Source organism: Oryx dammah, unplaced genomic scaffold (assembly GCF_014754425.2).
Source record: "Oryx dammah isolate SB20612 unplaced genomic scaffold, SCBI_Odam_1.1 HiC_scaffold_12, whole genome shotgun sequence".
NCBI classification, from domain to species: Eukaryota; Metazoa; Chordata; class Mammalia; order Artiodactyla; family Bovidae; genus Oryx; species Oryx dammah.
This window is the reverse complement of record NW_024070196.1, coordinates 28,678,414-28,703,521: the sequence shown is the minus strand read 5'-3', so window position 1 is coordinate 28,703,521 and position 25,108 is coordinate 28,678,414. Positions and strand designations below refer to the sequence as shown.

Below are 25,108 nucleotides of genomic sequence, written 5' to 3'. Positions count from 1 at the left end.
TGCACCAGCCCCAAGCATCCTGTATCATGCATCGAACCTGGACTGGTGATTCATTTCATATATATTATACATGTTTCAATGCCATTCTCCCAAATCATCCCACCCTCTCCCTCTCCTACAGTCCAAAAGACTGTTCTATACATCTGGGTCTCTTTTGCTGTCTCACATACAGGGTTATCATTACCATCTTTCTAAACTCCATATATATGCATTAGTATACTGTATTGGTGTTTTTCTTTCTGGTGTACTTCACTCTGTATAATAGGCTCCAGTTTCATCCACCTCATTAGAACTGATTCAAATGGATTCTTTTTAATGGCTGAGTAATACTCCATTGTGTATATGTACCACAGCTTTCCTATCCATTCATCTGCTGATGGACATCTAGGTTGCTTCCATGTCCTGGCTATTATAAACAGTGCTGCGATGAACATTGGGGTACACGTGTCTCTTTCAATTCTGGTTTCCTCAGTGTGTATGCCCAGTAGTGGGATTGCTGGGTCATAAGGCAGTTCTATTTCCAGTTTTTTAAGGAATCTCCACACTGTTCTCCATAGTGGCTGAACTAGTTTGCATTCCCACCAACAGTGTAAAAGGGTTCCCTTTTCTCCACACACTCTCCAGCATTTATTGCTTGTAGACTTTTGGATCGCGGCCATTCTGACTGGCGTGAAATGGTACCTCATTGTGGTTTTGATTTGCATTTCTCTGACAGTGAGTGATGTTGAGCATCTTTTCATGTGTTTGAGCCATCTGTATCTTTTTTTGAGAAACATCTGTTGAGTCCTTTGGTCCATTTTTTGATTGGATCATTTATTTTTCTGGAATCGAGCTGCAGGAGTTGCTTGTATATTTTTGAGATTAGTTGTTTGTCAGTTGCTTCATTTGCTATTATTTTCTCCCATTCAGAAGGCTGTCTTTTCACCTTGCTTAGAGTTTCCCTTGTTGTACAGAAGCTTTTGATTTTAATTAGGTCCCATTTGTTTATTTTTGCTTTTATTTCCAATATTCTGGGAGGTGGGTCATAGAGGATCCTGCTGTGATTTATGTCCGAGAGTGTTTTGCCTATGTTCACCTCTAGGAATTTTATAGTTTCTGGTCTTACTTTTAGATCTTTAATCCATTTTGAGTTTATTTTGGTGTATGGTGTTAGAAAGTGTTCTAGTTTCATTCTCTTACAAGTGGTTGACCAGTTTTCCCAGCACCACTTGTTAAAAAGACTGTCTTTTCTCCATTGTATATTCTTGCCTCCTTTGTCAAAGATAAGGTATCCACAGGTGTGTGGATTTATCTCTGGGCTTTCTATTTTGTTCCATTGATCTATATTTCTGTCTTTGTGCCAGTACCATACTGTCTTGATGACTGTGGCTTTGTAGTAGAGCCTGAAGTCAGGCAGGTTGATTACTCCAGTTCCATTCTTCTTTCTCAAGACTGCTTTGGCTATTTGAGTTTTTTTTGTATTTCCATACAAATTGTGAATTTTTGTTCTAGCTCTGTGAAAAATACTGTTGGTAGCTTGATAGGGATTGCATTGAATCTATAGATTGCTTTGGGTAGTATACTCATTTTCACTATATTGATTCTTCCAATCCATGAACATGATATATTTCTCCATCCAATAGTGTCCTCTTTGATTTCTTTCACCCATGTTTTATAGTTTTCTATATATAGGTCTTTAGTTTCTTTAGGTAGATATATTCCTAAGTATTTTATTCTTTTCATTGCAATGGTGAATGGAATTGTTTCCTTAATTTCTCTATTTTCTCATTATTAGTGTATAGGAATGCAAGGGATTTCTATGTGTTGATTTTATATCCTGCAACTTTACCATATTCATTGATTAGCTCTAGTAATTTTCTGGTGGAGTCTTTAGGGTTTTCTATGTAGAGGATCATGTCATCTGCAAACAGTGAGAGTTTTACTTCTTTTCCAATTTGGATTCCTTTTATTTCTTTTTCTGCTCTGATCGCTGTGGCCAAAACTTCCACAACTATGTTGAATAGTAGTAGTGAAAGTGGGCAACCTTGATCTTGTTCTTGACTTTAGGGGAAACGCTTTCAATTTTTCACCATTGAGGATAATGTTTGCTGTGGGTTTGTCATATATAGCTTTCATTATGCTGAGGTATGTTCCTTCTATTCCTGCTTTCTGGAGAGTTTTTATCATACATTGATGTTGAATTTTGTCAAAGGCTTTCTCTGCATCTATTGAGATAATCATATAGCTTTTATTTTTCAATTTGTTAATGTGGTGCATTACACTGATTGATTTGCAGATATGGAAGAATCCTTGCATCCCTGGGATAAAGCCCACTTGGTCATGGTGTATGATCTTTTAAATGTGTTGTTGGATTCTGACTGCTAGAATTTTGTTAAGGATTTTTGCACCTATGTTCATCAGTGATATTGGCCTGTAGTTTTCCTTTTTTTTTTGGTGGCATCTTTGTCAGGTTTTGGTATTAGGGTGATGGTGGCCTCACAGAATGAGTTTGGAAGTTACCTTCCTCTGCAATTTTCTGGAAGAGCTTGAGTAGGATAGGTGTTAGCTCTTCTCTAAATGGGATCATACTTATCAGTAATTACCTTAAACGTAAATGCGTTGAATGCCCCAACCAAAAGACTGGCTGAATGGATAAAAAAACAAGACCCCTATATATGCTGTCTACAAGAGATCCACCTCAAAACAAGGGACACATACAGACTGAGTGAAGGGCTGGAAAAAGATATTCCACGCAGATAGAGACCAAAAGAAAGCAGGAGTAATAATACTCATATCAGACCAAATAGACTTTAAAACAAAGGCTGTGAAAAGAGACAAAGGACACTACATAATGATCAAAGGATCAATCCAAGAAGAAGATGTAACAATTATAAATATATATGCACCCAACATAGGAGCACCACAATATGTAAGACAAATGCTAACAAGTATGAAAGGGGAAATTAACAATAACACAATAATAGTGGGAGACTTTAATATCCCACTCACACCTACACCTATGGATAGATCAACTAAACAGAAAATTAACAAGGAAACATAAACTTTAAACGATACAATAGACCAGTTAGACCTAATTAATATCTATGGGACATCTCACCCCAAAACAATGAATTTCACCTTTTTCTCAAGCGCACACAGAACCTTCTCCAGGACAGATCACATCCTGGGCCATAAATCTAGCCTTCATAAATTCAAAAAAAACTGAAATCATTCCAAGCATCTTTTCTGACCACAATGCAGTAAGATTAGATCTCAATTACAGGAGAAAAAACTATTAAAAATTTCAACATATGGAGGCTGAACAACACGCTGCTGAATAACCAACAAATCACAGAAGAAATCAAAAAAGAAATCAAAATATGCATAGAAATGAATGAAAATGAAAACACAACAACCCAAAACCTGTGGGACACTGTAAAAGCAGTGTTAAGGGGAAAGTTCATAGCAATACAGGCATACCTCAAGAAACAAGAAAAAAGTCAAATAAATAACCTAATTCTACACCTAAAGCAACTAGAAAAGGAAGAAACGGAGAACCCCAGGGTTAGTAGAAGGAAAGAAATCTTAAAAATTAGGGCAGAAATAAATGCAAAAGAAACAAAAGAGACGATAGCAAAAATCAACAAAGCCAAAGGCTGGTTCTTTGAAAGGATAAATAAAATTGACAAACCATTAGCCAGACTCATCAAGAAACAAAGGGAGAAAAATCAAATCTATAAAATTAGAAATGAAAATGGAGTGATCACAACAGACGATACAGAAATACAAAGGATCATAAGAGACTACTATTAGCAATTATATGCCAATAAAATGGACAACATGGAAGAAATGGACAAATTCTTAGAAAAGTACAACTTTCCAAAACTGAACAAGGAAGAAACAGAAAATCTTAACAGACTCATCACAAGCATGGAAATTGAAACTGTAATCAGAAATCTTCCAGTAAACAAAAGCCATCTAGTAAATTTTAAAACTTCTGATATTATAATTCTCATTTCCAAGATGCCATTTGGTTCCTTTTTTTATAAATTTCATTTCTCTCCTGGTCATCTTTATGTGTTACATCACTAAAGATATTTACAATTGCTGACTTAAAGTTCTTGCCTACTGATTACATCACCTCTGTCATTTCTGGGTGGGTTTCGATGCATTGATTTTTCTTGGTTTTGAATAATAGTTTTGCTTATCTAGTGTTAAAAGTATTGAATTTGTCTGGCAGGCAGTTAAATTACTTGAGGACAGTTTGATTATTTTGAGGCTTGGTTTTAAGTCCTGTCAAAGTGAATTTAGGATATATTGACTGGATTAGTGATTCTGGAATTTTTACTGCATGCCTGTGTGTTCAATAAAAATTCTCCAGATGGTGATTGCAGCTAGTAGTTGGATGTAACCATAATATTCTCAGTAGGTGCTTCATGTTTTCCAGCTTATAGCTCCCCAGTAATTGTTTGTCTGGCCTCCTGAAGGATTTTCACTCTAATGCATCGTGACTCAGATTTTAGAAACACATTCAAGAGGACCACTATACAGATTTCTGGGTCTCTTTCTCTGTGTAACTCTCATCTTTTCTGGTTCTCTGCTAAACTTCACTTAGTTCAGGCATCAAACTCTGATCTCTGTTCTCCTCAACTGAGAAGGATCACTCACTGGCAGGTGGCTGGAATCTCCCTTTTGTGGACTTTGGTTCTCAAACTGCTTGCAGGCAGAAATCCAAGGTGATTCTGAATTTCACCTTGTTTTCTTGTCTCTTATGGATCAGAGAATCAACTGTTCCAAATATTTTGTCTAGTTTAATAGTTGTTTCTGGTGGGAAGTTAAGTTTGGCACAAGTTTCTCAATTATGGCAGGAGGTAAAGATTGCCAGAGGACATATTTAGAGGGTTGACATCAGGCATTTTCTAGAATCAAAACCAAGCCACACTTTCATAAACCACAAAATACAGTAACATGAAACCTTTATTATAAACATCACAATGAAATGATAGAAAAACAGAATATTTGAAGCCACAGGAAAACAGATTACTTTCAAAGGACTGTGAGCAGATTACGTCTCAACAGAAGTAAGAGAGGCCAGAGATTAACAGATTGTTGTTTTTGATTTTCTGGAAGAAAACAACAGTCAACTTAGAATTCTATACCCAGCAAAAATATCATTCAAATATGAACATAAGTTAAACATGCAGACTTTATTTTCTGGGCTCCAAAATCACTGCAGATGGTGACTTCAGTCATGAAATTAAAAGATGCTTACTCCTTGGAAGGAAAGTTATGATCAACTTAGACAGCATATTAAAAAGCAGAGACATTACTTTGCCAACAAAGGTCTGTCTAGTTAAGGCTATGGTTTTTCCAGTAGTCATGTATGTATGTGAGAGCTGGACTATAAAGCAAGCTAAGCACCCAAGAATTGATGCTTTTGAACTGTGGTGTTGGAGAAGACCCTTGAGAGTCCCTTGGACCACAAGGAGATCCAATCAGTCCCATCCTAAAGGAGATCAACCCTGAGTGTTCATTGGAAGGACGGATGTTGAAGCTGAAACTCCAATACTTTGGCCACCTGATGTGAAGAGCTGACTCATTTGAAAAGACCCTGACACTGGGAAAGATTGAAGGCAGGAGGAGAAGGGGATGACAGAGGATGAGATGGTTGGATGGCATCACTGACTCAATGGATATGAGTTTGGATAAACTCCAGGAGTTGGTGATAGACAGGGAAGCCCAGCATGCTGTGGTCCATGGGGTCGCAAAGAGTCAGACACGACTGAGTGACTGAACGGAAGGTAAATATATTTTATAGACAAACAGAAGTTGAAATTTTATCAGTAGCATATCTTCACTTAAAGGAACTTCTGAATGATCTAATTTAGACACTAGGAGGCCTTACAAATAGCTGTGAAAAGAAGAGAAGTGAAAAGCAAAGGAGAAAAGGAAAGATATCCCCATATGAATGCAGAGTTCCAAAGAACAGCAAGGAGAGATAAGAAAGCCTTCCTCAGCGATCAATGCAAAGAAATAGAGGAAAACAATAGAATGGGAAAGACTAGAGATCTCTTCAAGAAAATTAGAGATACCAAGGGAACATTTCATGCAAAGATGGGCTTGATAAAGGACAGAAATAGTATGGACCTAACAGAAGCAGAAGATATTAAGAAGAGGTGGCAACAATACACAGAAGTACTGTACAAAAAAGATCTTCATGACCCAGATAATCACCATGGTAAGATCCCTCACCTAGAGCCAGACATCCTGGAATGTAAAGTCAAGTGGGCCTTAGGAAACATCACTACAAAGCTAGTGGAGGTGATGGAATTCTAGTTGAGCTATTTCAAATCCTGAAAGATGATGCTGTGAAAGTGCTGCACTCAATATGTCAGCAAGCTTGGAAAACTCAGCAGTGGCCACAGGACTGGAAAAGGTCAGTTTTCATTCCAATCCCAAAGAAAGGCAATGCCAAAGAATGCTCAAACTACTGCACAACTGTACTCATCTCACAGGCTAGTAAAGTAATGCTCAAAATTCTCCAAGCCAGGCTTTAGCAATACGTGAACCATGAACTTCCAGAAAAACATCTTTTCTGCTTTATTGACTATGCCAAAGCCTTTAACTGTGTGGATCACAATAAGTTGTGGAAAATTCTGAAAGAGATGGGAATACCAGACCACCTGACCTGCCTCTTGAGAAACTTGTATGCAGGTCAGGAAGCAACAGTTAGAACTGGACATGGAACAACAGACTAGTTCCAAATAGGAAAAGGAGTATGTCAAGGCTGTATATTGTCACCGTGCTTATTTAACTTATATGCAGAGTACATCATGAGAAACGTGATGGGCTGGAGGAAGCACAAGCCGGAATCAAGACTATCGCAAGAAATATCAATAACCTCAGATATGCAGATGACACCACCCTTATGGCAGAAAGTGAAGAAGAACTAAAGAGCCTCTTGATGAAAAGTGAAAGAGGAGAGTGAAAAAGTTGGCTTAAAGCTCAACATTCAGAAAACTAAAATCATGGCATCCAGTCCCATCACTTCACGGCAAATAGAAGGAAACAGTGGAAACAGTGGCTGACTTTATTCTTCTGGGCTCCAAAATCACTGCAGATGGTGATTGCAGCCATGAAATTAAGACACTTATTCCTTGGAAGGAAAGTTATGACCAACCTGGAGAGCACATTAAAAATAGAGACACCACGTTGTCAACAAAGTCCATCTAGTCAAGGCTATGGTTTTTTCAGTGGTCATGGATGGATGTGAGAGCTAGACTATAAAGAAAGCTGAGCACCAAAGAATTGGTGCTTTTGAACTGTGGTATTGGAGAAGACTCTTGAGAGTTCCTTGGACCACAAGGAGATCCAACCAGTCCATCCTAAAGACGATTAGTCCTGGGTATTCATTTAAAGGAATGATGTTGAAGTTGAAACTCCAATACTTTGGACACCTGATGTGAAGAGCTGAATGATGTGAAAAGACCCTGATGCTGGGAAAGACTGAGGGCAGAAGGAGAAGCAGACGACAGAGGATGAGATGGTTAGATGGCAACACTGACACAATGGACATGAGTTTGGGTAATCTCAGGGAATGGGAGATGGACAGGGAGGCCTGGCGTGCTGCAGTTCATGGGGTTGCAAAGAGTTGGACACAACTGAGCGACTGAACTGAACTGAGACACTAGGAAACTAGTTCCAGCTGGAATGCTTGAGATAGAAGAAGAAACTCAGAATAAAGAAAGTGGTAAATATATGGGCTAATATAAATGAACTGTAATTACAGAAAACTATTAGTAAGGCGAAACAAAAACATTACAAAGCAGACTTTAAAATCTGGCAACAATATAATTTCCAAATCTTATGGGGAGTAGTAGAATGATGGGAAAAAAAACACTAAGTTAATAAAGTGTACAAGAAAGGAAACAGAAAGTAAGCAGTGACAGAAATATGGAAGTGGAAGTGTTAACCACTCAGTCTTGTGACCCCATGGCCTGCAGCCCACCAGGCTCCCCTGTCCATGGAATTTTCCAGGCAAGAATACTGGGGTGGGTTGCCAGAAGATTCCCTCCTCCAGGGGATCTTCCTGATCCAGGGATGGAACCCAGGTCTCCCACCTTTCAGGCAGATTGTTAACCATTGGAGTTACTAAAACAATGAAAACAAATCCCAATATAGTTTAGATTACACTGGATATAAATGAACTAAATGTTCCAAAGCAGAACAACATATTGTTTCTAAGAGACATATTTATGGAAAACAGAAGTAATTAACAATAAAATAACAAAAACATCCCCATTTATTCAGGAATTTAAAAATGTACTTATAAATAACATGGATTGAAAGAAGAAAAGATAAAAATTTAAAAATATTTAAAACCGAGTAATTGTGAAAATACTACATACATCAAAACATATGCTAGAGCTATGTCAGTATCTAGTGGAAATTTTATAACATTTAAGAATAGATGCATTAGGAAAAAATGAAAACCTGTGAGACATGCTTCTATTTCAAGAAGTTAGAAAAGGAACTGCAACGTGAAAGTCTTATTTTGTCTGATTTAAGTAAAGCTACCACTGCTCTCTTTCAGTCTCCACTTTGAGCCTGTGTCCTTAAAGTTGTAGTGAGTCTCTTATAGGCAGTATATAAATGGGTCTTGTCTTTAATTCACTCAGCCGCTCTGTATTTTTGAATGAAGCTCTCAATCCATTTACATTTGGAGTAATTACTGATATGTAAAAATCTACTGATGCCTTCTCACTGACTGTCTTCTGGCTGTCTGCGCTTCTCGTGTTCCTTTTCCTCTTTTGCTGCCTTCCTTTGTGAATTGGTGATTTTTCATGACGAGTCCCCTCTTTGTCTTTTGCAAATCTAGTACAGATTTTTGCTTTGTGGTTACCACAAGGCTTACTCAAAACATCTTACGGAGAGAACAGTCTATTTTATGCTGAATACAGAAACTTTGCTTGAATACAAAAACTCTACCTTTTTACTCCCCTGACTCTTAAGTTTTTAAATGTCACAATCTACCTCTTTTTATATTGTATATTCATTAACAACTGTATTCATTATGGTAGTTATAGTTATTTTTAATACTCTGATCCTTAACCTTTATACTATAATTATCAACACACCATTTTACAGTATTAGAGTTTTCTGAACTTGATTATTTACTTTTATCACTGTGTTGTAAATTTTCATATTACTAATTAATATTTTTTTAAATGTCAGCTTGATGAACTCCTTTCAGCATTTCTTGTAAGGCACGTCTAGTGATCATGAATTTCCTCAGTTTTTGTTTATTTGGGAAAATCTTTATTTTCCCTTCATTTCTGAGGGATAACTGCTAGATAGAGTGTTCCTGGTTGGCATTTTTTCCCCCTCCCCTCTCAGCACTTTGAACACATCATCCTACTCTCTCCTGGCCTGTAAAGATCCTACTAATACCCTAGTATGGGTTAGGTTACAAACTTTTTTTCTCTTGCTGATTTTAGGATTCTCTCTTTCTCTTTGCTTTCAGCTTCATGACCTTGAACAGCTAAATCTCTCAGGTTTGGCAAGTTTTCGTCATTATCGCTTAAATAATCTTTTTGAAGTTTCCTTTTGAAACTCCACTGATTTGGATATTGTTTCTTTTGATTGTGTTCTATAAATCACAATGGATTTTTTTTTACTCCAATATTCTTTTTATTTGTTCTTTTTAAACTGGATTATCTGTCTTAATACTTGTATGTTTCCTCAAAGTTCCCATCCTCTAATTCACTGACTGTTTCTTCTGTTTGATCTACTCTTCTATTAATGCTCTCCACTGAATTCTACATTTTGTTCATTGAATTCTTTAGCTCCAGAATTTCTGCTTGGTTCTTTTTTAGCATTTCTAAGTCCTTAAATTTCTCATTCTGTTCCTGTATTGTTTTCCTGATTTCACGGAATTATCTTTCTGTATTTGAGGTAGCAGTCATCTCTTCCAATCCAGAATGTCTTCAGATGAGAGATACTTTTTGTTAGTTTTGTTCTAGGTTCTGGGGCTTTCTCTGACTTTGCATGGATACCCCTACTTTATGTCCCTTGAGGTAGAATTCATAAGCTTCCACTCCACTGTATCTAAATTCACACACACACATACTATTTTTTCCTCCAACAGAATACTGTAATTTCTCCTCTGAATACCTGGACTTCTACAAAGGTTCTCTATCCATGGGTGACTGCCCAAATCAGTTATCTCCAGGTGCTCCCAGATTGTGGCTGAAAGGGGATAGAGCCAGTTGATAGGCTTTGGGCAGTTTCACAGCCCATACAGAGGTCTGCATGCCTACTAACCAATGTGTGGCTGGGCAGGACTCCTCCTGTGTCCCTTCATGTATGAATAGTGCTAGATTCCACAAACCCCACAGAGGCACTTTTGTTTGTGGATGGGTGACAGTTTTGTTATTTAAGGGAGAGAAACAAAAAATGAAGGATATCTTAAGTACTATAATGTTGACTTCATTCCTCCAAGAGGATTCTAACTGGGAAATAGCATGTGTATTTCTTGACTTGGAAGGTAGTTACATTGGTGTTTGCAATATACCTTTAAAAAAAACTGTACATGTTTTATGTATTTATACTGTATTATAAAAATTTAAAAAGAACAAATTTTTATATTTATTTTAGGGTCCATGGAGGGTATGTCCATTGACTCTAATCTAAAAGAGGTAAGAAAATTAAAATAATAATAATAAAAAAATAGTTTCAGATTCTAAGAGCTTCAGTACTTCTAAACAGAAAAATATTAGTATGAAATAGAGAAATACAAGAAAATTGAGGAAAATAATGCTGCTTGAGCTGGAATACAATGTGGGCAAATATTTACACAAGAGTAAAACTATGCACACTTGGTTTCATGATGGTTACATAATATGTCCCCAAATTCTTTGAGATTCTTCTCAAAACATGGGGCCTAATTCTCACCTTGAATATGGGTTGGACATAGATTTGTTTCTAAAAATATGATATCAAAACCAACAAGAGTGATAAGACATGACTACAAATGCAGGAAATGAGAACTGCATCTAAAATTAAGTGACCAGAAACTTAAAACAACCTTGTGTGTATATATGTGTGCATATATACACACACATATAGATATATATATACACACACATATATATCTACACACACACACACACACACACACATAAACTGCTAAGTCATGACTTCATGGGAAATGCAAACCAAAAAACTACAACAGATACACACATGAAAGAAAAAGCAACTCAAACACAACACTAAAAATGGTCATCAAACCCAAGAGAACAAAAGAGGAAAGGAAGAAAAAAACACCTACAAAACCCAACCCGAAACAATTAAGAAAATGGCATTAGGAATATACATATCAATGATTACCTTAAATGTAACTGAATTAAATGCTCCAACCAAAAGACAACAGATTGGCTGACTGGATACAAAAACAAAACCCATACATATGCTGTCTATAAGAGACCCACTTCAGACTTAGGAACACATACAGACTGAAAGTGAGGGATAAGAAAAAGATATTCCATGCAAATGGAAATCAAAAGAAAGCTGGAGTTGCAATACTCATAACAGACAAAATAGACTTTAAAATAAAGACTGTTACAAGAGACAAAGAAAGACACTACATAATTAATCTGTATTCAATCAATCCAAGAAGAAGATATAATAATTGTAAATACATATATATAACCAACATAGAAACATCTCCTATAAGGCAAATGCTAACAGCCATAAAAGGGGAAACTGATAGTAACACAATAGTAATGGTGGACTTTAATGCATCATTTACAACCAACAGACAGTTTCTGAAAGAAAATAAGGAAACACAAGTCTTAAATGACCATTTTATATTAGATAGAATTAACCGATATTTACAGAACATTCCAACCAAAAGCAACTGAATACACTTTCCTCTCAAGTGCACATGGAACCTTCTCCAGGACAGATCACATCTTAGGCTACAAATCAAGCCTTGCTTGTTAAGTTTAAGAATATAGAAATTGTATCAAGCATCTTTTCTGACCACAATGTTATGAGATTAGAAATCAATTATAGGACAAATTTGTAAAAAACAGAAACACACAGAGGCTAAATAATATGTTACTAAACCACCAATGGATCACTGAAGAAATCAAACAGAAGATTAAAACAGTACCTAGAGGCAAATGAGAATGAAACACAATGATCCAAAACTTACAGGATGCAGCAAAAGCAGTCTTAAGAGGGAAGTTTTTAGCAATATAACTTTACCTCAAAAGATCTCTAATAAACAACCTAATATTACACCTAAAGCAAGTAGAAAAAGAAGAATAAACAAAATCCAAAGTTGGCAGGAGGAAAGAAACCACAAAGATCAGAGCAGAAATAAATGAAATAGAGATGAAGGAAACAATAGAAAAGATAAATGAAACTAAAAGATGGTTCTTTGAGAAGATAAAATTGATAAACCTTTAGCCAGAATCACTGAGAAAAAAGGGAGGGGCCTCAAATCAATAAAATTAGAAATGAAAATGCAGAAGTTACAATGGATACCATAGAAATACAAAGGATCATAAAAGAGTACTACAAGCAACTATGTGCCAATAAAAAGGACAATCTGTAAGAAATGGATGAACTCTTACGAAGGTACAACCTTCTAAGACTGAACCAAGAAAAAATAGAAAATATGAACAGACCACTCAAAAGAACTGAAATTAAAACTGTGATTTTAAAAGTTCTAAGAAACAAAAGCCCAGGAACAGATGGCTACACAAGTGAATTCTATCAAATATTTAGAGAAGAGTTAACGCCTAGCCTTTTGAAATGCTTCCAAAAATTTGCAGAGGAAGGAATACTCTCAAGTTCTATCCTATGAGGTCCACCATCACTCTGATACCAAAACTAGAGAAATAAAAGAAAATTACAGGCCAGTATCACTGATGAACATAGTTGCAAAAGTCCTCAACAAAATACCAGTAAACTGAATCCAACAACACATTAAGAGAATCATACACCATGAGTGAGATTTATCCCAGGTACACAAGGATTCTTCAATATATGCAAATCAGTCAATGTGATACACCACATTAGCAAACTGAATGATAAAGATCATGCTGCTGCTGCTAAGTCGCTTCAGTTGTGTCCGACTCTGTGCGACCCCATAGACGGCAGCCCATCAGGCTCCCCGTTTAATCACTATAAGACAGTGTCACGGCTCTTTAACCAGTTCCCAAACTTGAATCTGTTCAGATTCAGAGCCCCCTGATGAGTGGAGGAAGAAGTTGCAGGTTCCTTTAAAGGAACCTTTTATACATTCATATGTACTTCCTCCTAGCCTTCCCCTAAAAAGGACCTGTGAAGAGTAGGTAGGGTAACCATGCAATGGGGAAGGGGAAATTCTGACACTTTAACGATTATTGGAAACGACAAATTCCTAGAGATTCTAAATACCACTGTGGTCCATCAAGCAGAGGAGAAGTTATTGCAGGTGGGTCATCAAAGGACTTTTGGCTTGGGCTGTCTCAGTGGGCCCAATCCTACCCTGTGGTTGTTTCCTGGTTCTGAGATGCATAATTGGGAGACATATTAAGCAACTAACTGGCAAAATCCGTGCACTGGCTCCCTAACCAGTGAAGCAGGGCTATTATGACAGGAAAAGGCCAAGTAGCCTTTGATGAAGACGAGTGAATAGAGGAAAAGCAGAATAAATGCTGGATTTTAACTTCATCTTTCCAGAAAAAGCTCTTTCTATAGTATCTTCCAAAGGTGACCAAAGAATTTCTTCTTTAATATCATTCTGAAGTCACAGAATTTTAATATATTTGGTATGTTAACATTTACTGCAGATATTTTCTTTGATGAACTATCAAACTGCCACCACATAGGCCAGTGGTGGCTATGGGGTCCTTTTAATTTGATCCCAACAATCTTGACATCTTCCTTGCCTTTTGCTACCACAAAGTGCTTCCTAGGCTCATCCTATGCTTCCTGTCCCAGATCTGTAATCAGTCATTTACCTAAGGAGTCCTGGTTTCTTTAGGATCCCTCACATGCATCTGAATAGTGGCCACTATATCTAGGTCCTTTCACTAGTCAAAGCTAGTAAATACCCTGACAAGGGTAGAATAGTATACACACTGTGTACTACGTTTTTTTTTTTTTTTTTCCACTTAATATTTTGGACTGCTCCATGTGTAAGTATTTTGACTGAGATTACACTATATCTCTATATCATCAGGGCAGGGGGTATTAACAAATGTATAATATTAAGGATTCTGACCAATTAATATGATATCTCTATTTACTTAGACCTTCTTTAATTACTTTTAATATCCTAGTTTTCACGTGAAAATCTTACACATTCTTTGTTAAATTTATTCACAGACATTTGATATATTTTGATGCAACATATTTTTAAAGTTTTATTTTGAAGTGTTTGTTGCTGGGATGTAGAAACACGATTGGTCTGTGAATTATTCTGGATTTTCTACACATACAATCATTATGTCTGTGAAGAATGACTGTTTTCTTTTTTTCCAGTCTGTATACCTTTTATTTCCCTTTCTGGACATAGTGCACTGATTAGGACTTCTGGTACAAATACTAACAGAAGTGGTAATTGTGGTCTTGGTCATCCTTCCAGTCTTCAAAGAAAAGCTGTTAAGATTTACGTTTTGCTATTCAGAATAATATTTGATTTATAAGAGATACCTTTATAAAATTAAGTAAATTCTATTTCTAGTTTGCTGAGACATATTAAAAATCAAAAATGATACATATTAAATTTTCTCAAATACTTTTTCTATCTCTATTGAGATAACCTTATGATTTTTCTCTTTTAATAAGTAATGTGGTAAATTACATCAATTTGTTTTCTAATGCTTTAATAATTTTACATTCCTTGGATGAAGTCAAACTGGTAATAATTTTTTGTTAGTTATTTAATGCAAATAGATGCTTTTTATAATTCACGTAACGTTTTTAGCCATGAGAGGACAGGTCCAAATTTCCTAGCTCACCAATAAACAGAAGCAAAATTTTCCCTTTGTTTCAAACTAATTCTAAATACATTTTCATTCCAGCATTCCACCAAAACTGTTCTTATTTTTATTATTAATAATAAAAGCACCACAGGGTACCAAACTGAATGGTTTGTTCTCAGTTCTATCTTACTCAACCAGTCACTAGCATTTTATAAAACACTATGGTTGGTGGTGGGGGCAGGGGGATTGGCCAAGCTGGCAGAGTAAGAAGACTCCAAGCTCACCTCCTCTCAAAAGTAACAACTATCTGCAGAACAGTCATCAGTGAAAAAGCCCAAAACCTACCAGAAAAGATATACAACTAAAGACATAGTGAAGGGGTCACAGTGAGATGGGTAGGAGGGATGGACTCCTGATATAATCAAGTGCTATTCTCTCTGGTGGGCAACCCACAAACTGGAGTATAATTATATGCAGAGTGGGAGTTCTGAGCCCCATGTTGGATTCCCCAGCCTGGAGGTTCTGTACTGTGAATGCAAACCCCCGGAGATCTGGCTTTGAAGGCAAGTGGGGCTTAATTTCAGGAGCCCCATAGGACTGAGGGAAACAGACTTCACTCTTAAAGGGCACATGCAAAATCCTATGTGCACCAGGACCCAGGGAAAAAGCAGTAATTTGATTGAAGCCTGGGCCAGACTTCCCTTGTTGGAGAGTCTCTGGGAGAAGTGGGGATGCCTGTGACTCTTCCTATAGACACAGACACTGGTGGTAGCCATACTTAGGAGCTATCTATTGCACAGCTACTGATGCTTGTAAGCTGCCATCTTGAATCTTCCCTCTGGCTCATTAGTGTCAGGACTTGACACCACCCAACAGCTTGTAGGCACCAGAATTGGGATGCTTCAGGCCAAAAAATTAACTGAGTGAGGACACAGATCACTCATCAGCAGACAGGCTGCTTAAAGACATCCTAAGACCTCAGTTCAGTTCAGTCGCTCAGTCATGTCTGACTCTTTGCGACCCCATGAATTGCAGGACACCAGGCCTCCCTGTCCATCACCAACTCCCTGCCTCTAAATATGGCCCTGCTCTAAGGACCAAGATTCTGCTCCACTCACCACTGAGCAGGCAATAGCCCTGCCATCCAGGAAGTCTGCATAAGCCTCCAGACCAGCCTCACCCACCAGAATGTAGACACCAGAGGCAAGAAAACCATGATCTAGCAGCCTGCATATCCAGTCCACTAACAGTAGGCCAACACAAGCTTTGGAAAACAGCAATCCCCCATAACCAACTGTGTCAAGAACCTGCCCCTGCTCAGCAGCAATCTGATATCAGCTCTGGGATGCCTGGGCCCTGTAGCCAGATTCCAGGAAGTGGCTCTGCTTGCCACTAGTGTGGCATTAACCCCAGGACCTAGAATCACCAAGCAGAGGGCAGGCAACAGCTCGGAGTCTTATAAATGCTGACTCTGTCCACCAGAGAGCCAGCATTAGCCCTGAGGCCCCTGAGGGTTCCACAACGAGCTGCTTCAGAACTGGGTCTCACTAACTAGTACACAGGAGCATCCATACAGGTAGGGCCTGGCAACCAATCAGGCTATAGGACAACAAGCCCACTAGACTGCCACACAGTCAGCCCACTACAACAGAAGGACCCATGCATCCCTCTTGGGGGAATCCCTAGAACCTATAGCTTGAGTGATGAGAGGGGAGTGTACTGCCGGGATGCATAGGATGTTTCCTCAGAAGGCCACTTCTCCAAAGCTGCGAAGTGTGACTAACCGACCACATACATAAAGATACAAATAGCAACTCAGGCAAAATGAGGAGGCAGAGGAATATACTCCAGATGAAGGAAGAGAGAAAATCCTAGATGAAGAAATAAGTAAAGTGTAGACAGACAATATACCAAGACAGGGTTCAGAGTAATGACTGTAAAGATGATCAAAGAACTTGGGAAAAGAATGTATACAGAGAGTAAGAAGTTAGCAGTTCCTGTTATAAAGAGAAAACAGAAAAGACCAACTAAACAGAGATGAAGACTACAAATGAAATGAAAAATACACTAGAAGGAAACAACAGGAGACTAAATGATACAGAGGAATGCATCAGTGAGCTGAAGACAGAGCAAGGGAAATCACTGTCACTGTACAGATTAAAAAAAAAAGAATAAAATGAAATGAGGATAGTGTAAGAGACCTCTGGGACAATGTCAAGCATACTAGCATTAGCATTTCAGAGAGAAAGGGTCGGAGAAAATATCTGAAGTCATAATAACTCATAACTTTCTAAGCCTGGGAAAAGAAATAGTCCAGGAAGTGCCGAGAGTTCCAAAGAGGAACCACGCTAAGACACATGATAATTAAAATGACAAAAATTAAAGATAAAGAGAGAATATTAAAAGCAGCAAGGGAAAAGCAACAAATACCATACAAGGAATGCCCATAAGGTTATCAGCTTATTTTTCAGCAGAAACTGCAGGCCAGAAAGGAGTGGCACAATATATGTAAAATGATGAAAAGAAAAAAACAAAAACCCTACAACCAAGAATCTTCTACCCAGGATGGTTCTCCTTCAGATTTGACCGAGAAATCAAGTTTTATAGACAAACAAAAGATTAACTTGAGCACCAGCAAAACAGCTTTCCAACAAATGTTAAATGAACTTTTCTGGGAGAAAAAGAAAGGCCACAACTAAAAACAAGAAAATTATTGAATGGAAAAGCTCACTAGTAAAGGCAAACATACAGTAAAGGGAGGATATCATCCACACAAAAAGCTAGTAGGGAGGTTAAAAGATCAAAGTAGTAAGCAGTTAAGGGATACACAAAGCAATCAGATGTAAAATATGAAATAAAAAATAGTAATCATGGAGGGAAGAGAGTACAAATGCAGGTATTTAAAATGCATTTGAAATTAGAGATCAGCAATGTAAAACAATGTTAAGATCATGGCATCCGGTCCCATCACTTCATGGCAAATAGATGGGGAAACAGGGGAAACAGTGAGAGACTATTTGTTTGGGGGGCTCCAAAATCACTGCAGATGGTGACTGTAGCCATGGAATTAAAAGATGGTTGCTCCTTGGAAGGAAAGTTATAACCAACCTAGACAGCATATATTAGAAAGCAGAGACATTACTTTGCCAACAATGGTCAGTCTAGTCAAGGCTATGGTTTTTCCAGCAGTCATGTATGGATGTGAGAGTTGGACTATAAAGAAAGCTGAGCACTGAAGAATTGATGCTTTTGAACTGTGGTGTGGGGCAAGAGTCTTAAGAGTCCCTTGGACTGTAAGGAGGTCCAACAGGCCCATTCTAAAGGAGATCAGTCCTGGGTGTTCATGAGAAGGACTGATGCTGAAGCTGAAACTCCAATACTTTGGCCACTTGATGCAAAGAACTGACTCATTTAAAAAGACCCTGATGTTGGGAAAGATTGAAGGCGGGAGGAGAAGGGAAATGACAGAGGATGAGACAGCTGGATGGCATCACTGACTCAATGGACGTGAGTTTGAGTAGGCTCTGGGAGTTGGTGATGGCCAGGGAGGCCTGGTGTGAGGCAGTCCATGGGGTTGCAAACAGTCAGACACAACTGAGCGACTGAACTGAACTGAATGTAAAAAAACAATTAAAACTGCTTTGTATCTAAAGCAATATGATTTACAAAAATCTTGTGGTAACCACAAAGCAAAAATCTATAACAGACATACACACACAAAAAAGAAAAAGGAATCCAAACACTAAAGATAGTCGTAAGTCACAAAGAAGAGAACAAAAGAAGGGAAAAAATCTACACAAACAAGCCCCAAACAATTAACAAAATGGCAGTAAGTACATTCAATGATTATCTTAATTTTGAATTGTCTAAATGTTCCAACCAAAAGACACAGACTGGCTGATTGTATACAAAAACAAGACCCATACATATACTGCCTACAGGAGACTCACTTCAGATCTAGAGACACACATAAAGCTAAAGTGAGGAAATGGAAACAGGTATTCCATACAAATGGAAATCAAGAGAAAGACAGAGTAGCAATACTTAGATAAAATAGACTGTAGAATTAAGACTGTTGGAAGAGACAAAGGAGGACAACACATTAATCAAGGAATAAATTTAAGGAAAAGATATAAGAAATGTAAATATATATGCACCCCATATATGAGCACCTAAATATATAAGGTGAATATTAATGAACATAATAGGAGAAACTGACAGGAAATAATAATAGTCAGGGACTTTAACATCCCACTTATATCAATGGACAGATCATCCAGACATACAGTCAGTAAGGAAATCCTTGCCTTAAATGACACATTAGATCAAATGAACTTAATTTATATACAGAGAGAGTATTCCACCTGAAAGCAGCAAAATACACATTCTTTTCAAGTGCAAATGGAACATTTTCCAGGATAGATAACATGCTAGGCCAGAAAATAAGCCTTGATACATTTAAGAAAACTGAGATCATATCAAGCATCTTTTTCAATCACAAATCTATGAGATTAGAAATCAACTACAGGAAAAAACTATAAAACTACAAACGTGGAGGCCAAACTATAGCTACAAAATCATCAGTAGAGCACTGACTAAATCAGAGAGGAAATTTAAAAAATACCTAGAGACAAATGAAAATGAAAACACAACAATTCAGAACTTATGGGACACAGTAAAACCAGGTCTAAGAAGGAAGTTTATAGTGATACTTGCGTATCTGACATTTTCCCAAAAAGGACACACAGATGGCCAATAGGCATATGAAAAGATGTCCAACATCACTGTCATCAGGGAAATGCAAATCAAAACCACAATAAGATATCACTACACACCTGTCAGAATGGCTAACATCAAAAAAGAACACAAATAACAAGTGCTGGCAAAAATGTGGTGAAAATGGAATGCTAGTACACTGTTGGTGAGAATGTAAACTGATGCATTCACTGTCGAAAACAGTATGGAGGGGGAGAAAAAAACAGTATGGAGGTTTCTCAAAAAATAAAAATAGAAGTACCAATTCCACCCTTGGGTATTCATCTGAAAGAAAAAAAAAAACAAACCACTAATTCAAAAAGATACATGCACTCCAAAGTTCACAGCAGCAGTATTTACAATTGCCAAAAAATGGAAGCAACTTAAGTGTCCATCAATAGATGAATGGATAAAGAAGACATGAAATATATATACAATAGAACACTACTAGGCCAAGAAAAGAAACTAGTGAATATAACAAAAAGAAACAAGCTTGCAGCTACAGAAAACAAACTGTGGTTATTGGTGGGGAGAGAGAAGTGGGGAGGGTTAGTATAGGGGTAGTGGATTAGGATATACACACTACTAGGTATAAAATAAGCAAAAGCATATATTGTGCAGCATAGGGAATATACTCAATATTTTATAGTAACTATAAAGTGTTGTGAATCACTATATTGTACACCTATAACATATAATATTTGACAGCAACTATACTTCAATAAAAAGAAATAAACTGGCAAAAAAACAAAGCAAACTTTAATGGTTAGGACCATATTGACTATATCCAAGATGACTAAATTGGAAACCAGGATCTTTTACTTTGTTAGCTATGTGACCTTGAACAAGTTCCTTTATGTCACTCAGACTCACTTTATCCATCTGTAAAAAGTAAACATCATCTATTTTTATGTCATTCTTTTTTCTCTCTCTACGATTCTTTCTCTTGTTTGTCTCAGTATTTTTTCTCAGGCTCAGCTAAATTTTCATTTCTCCAAACTAGATTTTAGAACTTAGTCCTCAGTTGCCAAATTTCCCTATCCAGACTTACTTTCTATACCTTCTAATTCCATGACTTTAAAAATTATATGTATGTTAATCACTCTGAAATTTATAGCTCTTGTTGCAGTATCTTTCCTGAACTCCAAACTTATGTACCTAACAAGTTGATATTCTGACTTAAATATCTTTTAGGTAGCTCATACTTAACATGGCCCAAAGCAAACTTTTAAAAAATGATTTCCAGTCCTTCGAAACTTAATCCAAGTTACCATCATTTTGTAATTGGCTTATCACAGTACTGGTTCATCTCTCTTCTTCTAACTTTGACCCTCTCCAGGCTATTCATCATAGAGCAGTCAAAGTGATCTGTTGAACATTTAAGCCCAATCATATTATTTTGTTAAAAGCCCTTCATAGCTTCCTGCCAGGGTCTAGCCCCAGAGGATCCAGGGAATTTGAAGCGGGGATGGCGTCGGCGATTAAAGAGAGATTAATTTTAGAGATTTAAAGAGAGATTAGGGAAGAACAATGTAGTGAAAAAATAGAGGAGAAAAGAGGCTGAAATAGCAATTCCTTGGTTTACACGGAAAGCTAATAAAGTCTCAAGACAAGAGACTTGCCCTGTTCATGTAGGCCACAGGCGCCCGCTTGAATAGTGGAGAGTGCCCCGCCTCGGGCTCCCTCTTGTGTGGGTCTTAGAAGCCCAGGCAGAAAAGTGAACGCAGAGAGCCTCTGTGTTCCAAGGGATCAGCCTGAAAAAGACAGGGAGGGAAAGGGAAAGAGAGAGAGAGAGAGTTGATGCGGGGGGAGCCAGATTTCCGAGAAACTGGTCCATCTCTTTATTTTCCAGGAAAGCTTTTATACTTTTAGTTGTACATAGAGATCAATGGATAATACAAAGTCATGCAGGGTCAGCAGCCCTGACCCTTATCGAGACCAGGCTTCCTCTCTGCCTATCTTTCCGTATACAAAAGGCCTCAGGTGACTTACATTATCTTCTGGCCAAGAGGCCTGTTAACACTTTAGGGCTCTCTTCCTTAATGAATGTTAATCTCATTTCCCCTAAAGTGTTTTTCTTTAATCTGCATCACCCTTAAAGCACTAAAGTTACATCCCTATAGAACAAAGGTGCAGTGGGTTATAACAAAGAAGGTATTTAACTCAAAGATCTATGTTGCTACTTGGTTTTTCTATATACCAACTATATCAATAAATAAAAGATATGAAAACTTGGCAGCAACTTTTGGCTCAACAATGAAACCCTTAATCAGTCCTATTCTAATGATTTTTCCTAGAATTTTTTAAGCTTTCTGTGCCTCTCATGGTTGGGAGGCTGTAAACAATCACATGCACAGTTGCAAAAATCCGGACAGACCTGTCAGGCAAGTTAGAAAGCTATCAGAGGGGTTCGAGCTGAGTCACTCCTTTTATGCCCAGGAGACTTATTAATTAGAGCTCTAAGTTAATTTTCTTTAGAGAGAAAGGTGATCGGGGATAGCAAACTTTTAAAAAATGATTTCCAGTCCTTCGAAACTTACTCCAAGTTACCATCTCTTCTATAGTCAGAAGAGTATAGTATAGCAAACAGTAAACAGACAGATTTTGGTTTCGGGGTAGATGCTCGGGCAGAGGACCCCTTGAGATCTGACTCGCTTTTGCCTGTCAAGCCTCTTCCTCATGACCTTTGTCATGGGCGGGATTCTTCGTGCTGGCTCCCGGCAGCTTCCCATTTCATTCATCATAAAAGTTCATATTCTTCCTGGGCAAAAGTCAGCAAACTTTTTCTTAAAGGGCCAGAGAACAAATATTAGGCTTTGTAGGCCAAACAGATTTTGTTGCAACTATGGAACATTACTATGCTATATTTATACATGAATAGTATTAAGATTCTAAACTGCCATGTCCAACAAAAATCACTGTATTTCCTGAGATATGAATAAAATTTATAAAACAAACAATATTAGTTTGATCTATAATTGTCAACATTTTTCATAGTAATTTAGTATTTGCTGTAAAAAATATAAGGTACAGACTTACATATTTTTAGAAAAAGATTATGGCAAAGACATTAAACTAAAGGTTAAATAATTTTTCTGTAAAATGTACCAAAGAATTAATAGTGGACTTACTTTAGATTATTGATTCTAATTTCTGCACTTTCAGTGAGTTTCTTCGTTTCTTCTTTCCACCTATTGGCTGCTTTCTGTGTAGTAGCTAAGAGATGCCTCAGTTCAACTGTGGAATTTCGATTACTGTCTTCCATCTCTCTTAATTGAACTTCAAACCCATGTTCCTTTATTGAAAATTCATGCTCCATTGTACTGATCTAAGGAATAAAATGAAAATAGTATTTTCTTTTTCTTTTCTGTTATTCTAGAAGACATGGTGATCACTGATAAATACAATCATTTATTATGTGGTCTGTGGCATAGAAATGTTTGGATGAGCAATCTATATAAAAATTTATTTTACAATTTGTCTCCACCATAGATGAAGACTTATCCTATGTTATAGTATAAATTTAATGAAACGAGAATTAAGATGGAGTACAAAATTTTTAACACTTTCCCCAACCCCTGGAAATGACAGTAGGGAAAAAACATACTAATATAAACCTGCTTTCATCATCTATTTTTACTTTTGCTGCCTGGATGGACAATAAATGCTCATGCTGTTAGTAACTGAGAGCTGGGTTTAAATTGAAGCCAATTACGTTTTCTAAAACACACAAAAAAATGTTTATTGGCTTATTATAAAGGATACAACTCCAGCAGAGCCAGATGGAAGAGAGAAACACAGCAAGGTACAGGATGGTAAGGGGTATGCAGAGCTTCCAAGCCCTCTCCAAGTATGCCATGCTTCCAGCACCTGATGTGTTCATCAAAAGCTCCTCTGAGAGGCTCCTCAAGCCACTTTTGATTTACATACTAAAGTTCAGAGCTTTGTAAAGTTTAAAAAAGAAATTATATATGGGAATTCCTTTACTACCACAGTAACGGTATACACCAACAATTCCCCCTCATCCCCAGAAAAGACTAAAATGCTTTTCAGAAAGTTATATGAAAATGTCTTCAATTATTTCTAGGTTATTTATGTTATTATAGTAAAAAAAAAGAAACCTTAATGTAGAATGAACATACAAATAAATGCTCTTTGGATACCCTAAAGCTTTCTCAACTTGAGGTTCAGGGAGAGAATTAACCCGAATGCTCTAAAGTACCCAGTGGATGTAATGAACTGTCTGCTTTCATATACATCTAGAATGAAACTACCTATTACCATATTTGAGGCAACTGATAAAAATAGTTAAGTAGTTACTAGAACAATTTCTTTGGTATACTCTCAGGTTATCTTTATCTTGCTACACTGAAGAAATATTATAAGGAACACCTACCTTGTGATATTTTAAAGTAATGTGCTTTAAAAATGGTCACAGCTGGAATGGCTTCTAGTAAGTTATTAAATATGACTACTTTCAAACTGAAAAAAGAATGAATAAGAAGCCTCAATATTACTGATTCAAAAAACATCAAAGAAAACTCAACAACAGCTAAACTCATGGCTCATGGGGGAAAACTACAAACATTCTGTCCTCATTATTTCTGCTCAATGCTGGACACTTTCTAAATCTCTCAACTTGCTTTCTCAAATGGTACACAAGTAGAAGACTGACTTTATAAATACTGGCACTGGAAAAACTACCTTGGATTTATTAATTTTGTATCATATTACTCCTGGGCAAGCCTACTGAGGCTCTCTGACTTCTGCTCTATTTAAAACATTTTTAAATTACTGAATTTTACAAATTTTGAACTGAATATCCTTCCTTGCCTCGATCTCTATTTTCTCTGGAGAAGCCACGGTTCTGATATCTTAGGTGGAAGTATTTAATTCTGCCTCTGTCTCTCTCACACATATCATGCATTAAAAACTGATCTATGCATCTACACAGTTTTATCACTCTTCCTGCCTAGTTTAACTCCCCATTTCTACTTGAAAAATCTATCTACAGCTTGACAAGCCTTATTCTAAGGTCCTTCATGATAACCTGCTCTCTACCTAATTCTATGAGATTGGGTTATACTATTATTCCCTTCTCTTTGTTTCTGTCACAATGCATTCTCATTCCTGGATCTTCTTACATGCTCCCTTTGACTAGAATAATCCTTCCCCCCCAATTCTGCTTATCTTAGTTATTTCTACTCAACTTTTAGAACTTAGCTAACTTATTGCTCCTACAGGGAAATTCTCTTACTATCTATCTAGAAAAAGCTCTCAAGTTTTTAAGGATGGGACCATGTCTTTTTCGTTTACTATTACATCTTTACTGTCTGAATCATAATAAAGGTATCAAAATTCAGTCTTTAAATGAACCCCAGATCCTTCAGTTG

General features: G+C 37.2%; 1 protein-coding gene across 2 annotated transcripts in view; it reads right to left on the bottom strand.

The window, feature by feature from the left end:
• Nucleotides 1-25,108, bottom strand: part of SCLT1 (sodium channel and clathrin linker 1) — a 245,289-nt gene that overhangs the window by 44,118 nt on the left and 176,063 nt on the right. For both annotated transcript variants that reach the window (XM_040250523.1, XM_040250522.1), the window contains exon 18: nucleotides 22,847-23,043. In XM_040250523.1, coding sequence (XP_040106457.1) covers nucleotides 22,847-23,043 — 197 coding nt within the window. The remainder of the gene's footprint in view (nucleotides 1-22,846; nucleotides 23,044-25,108) is intronic.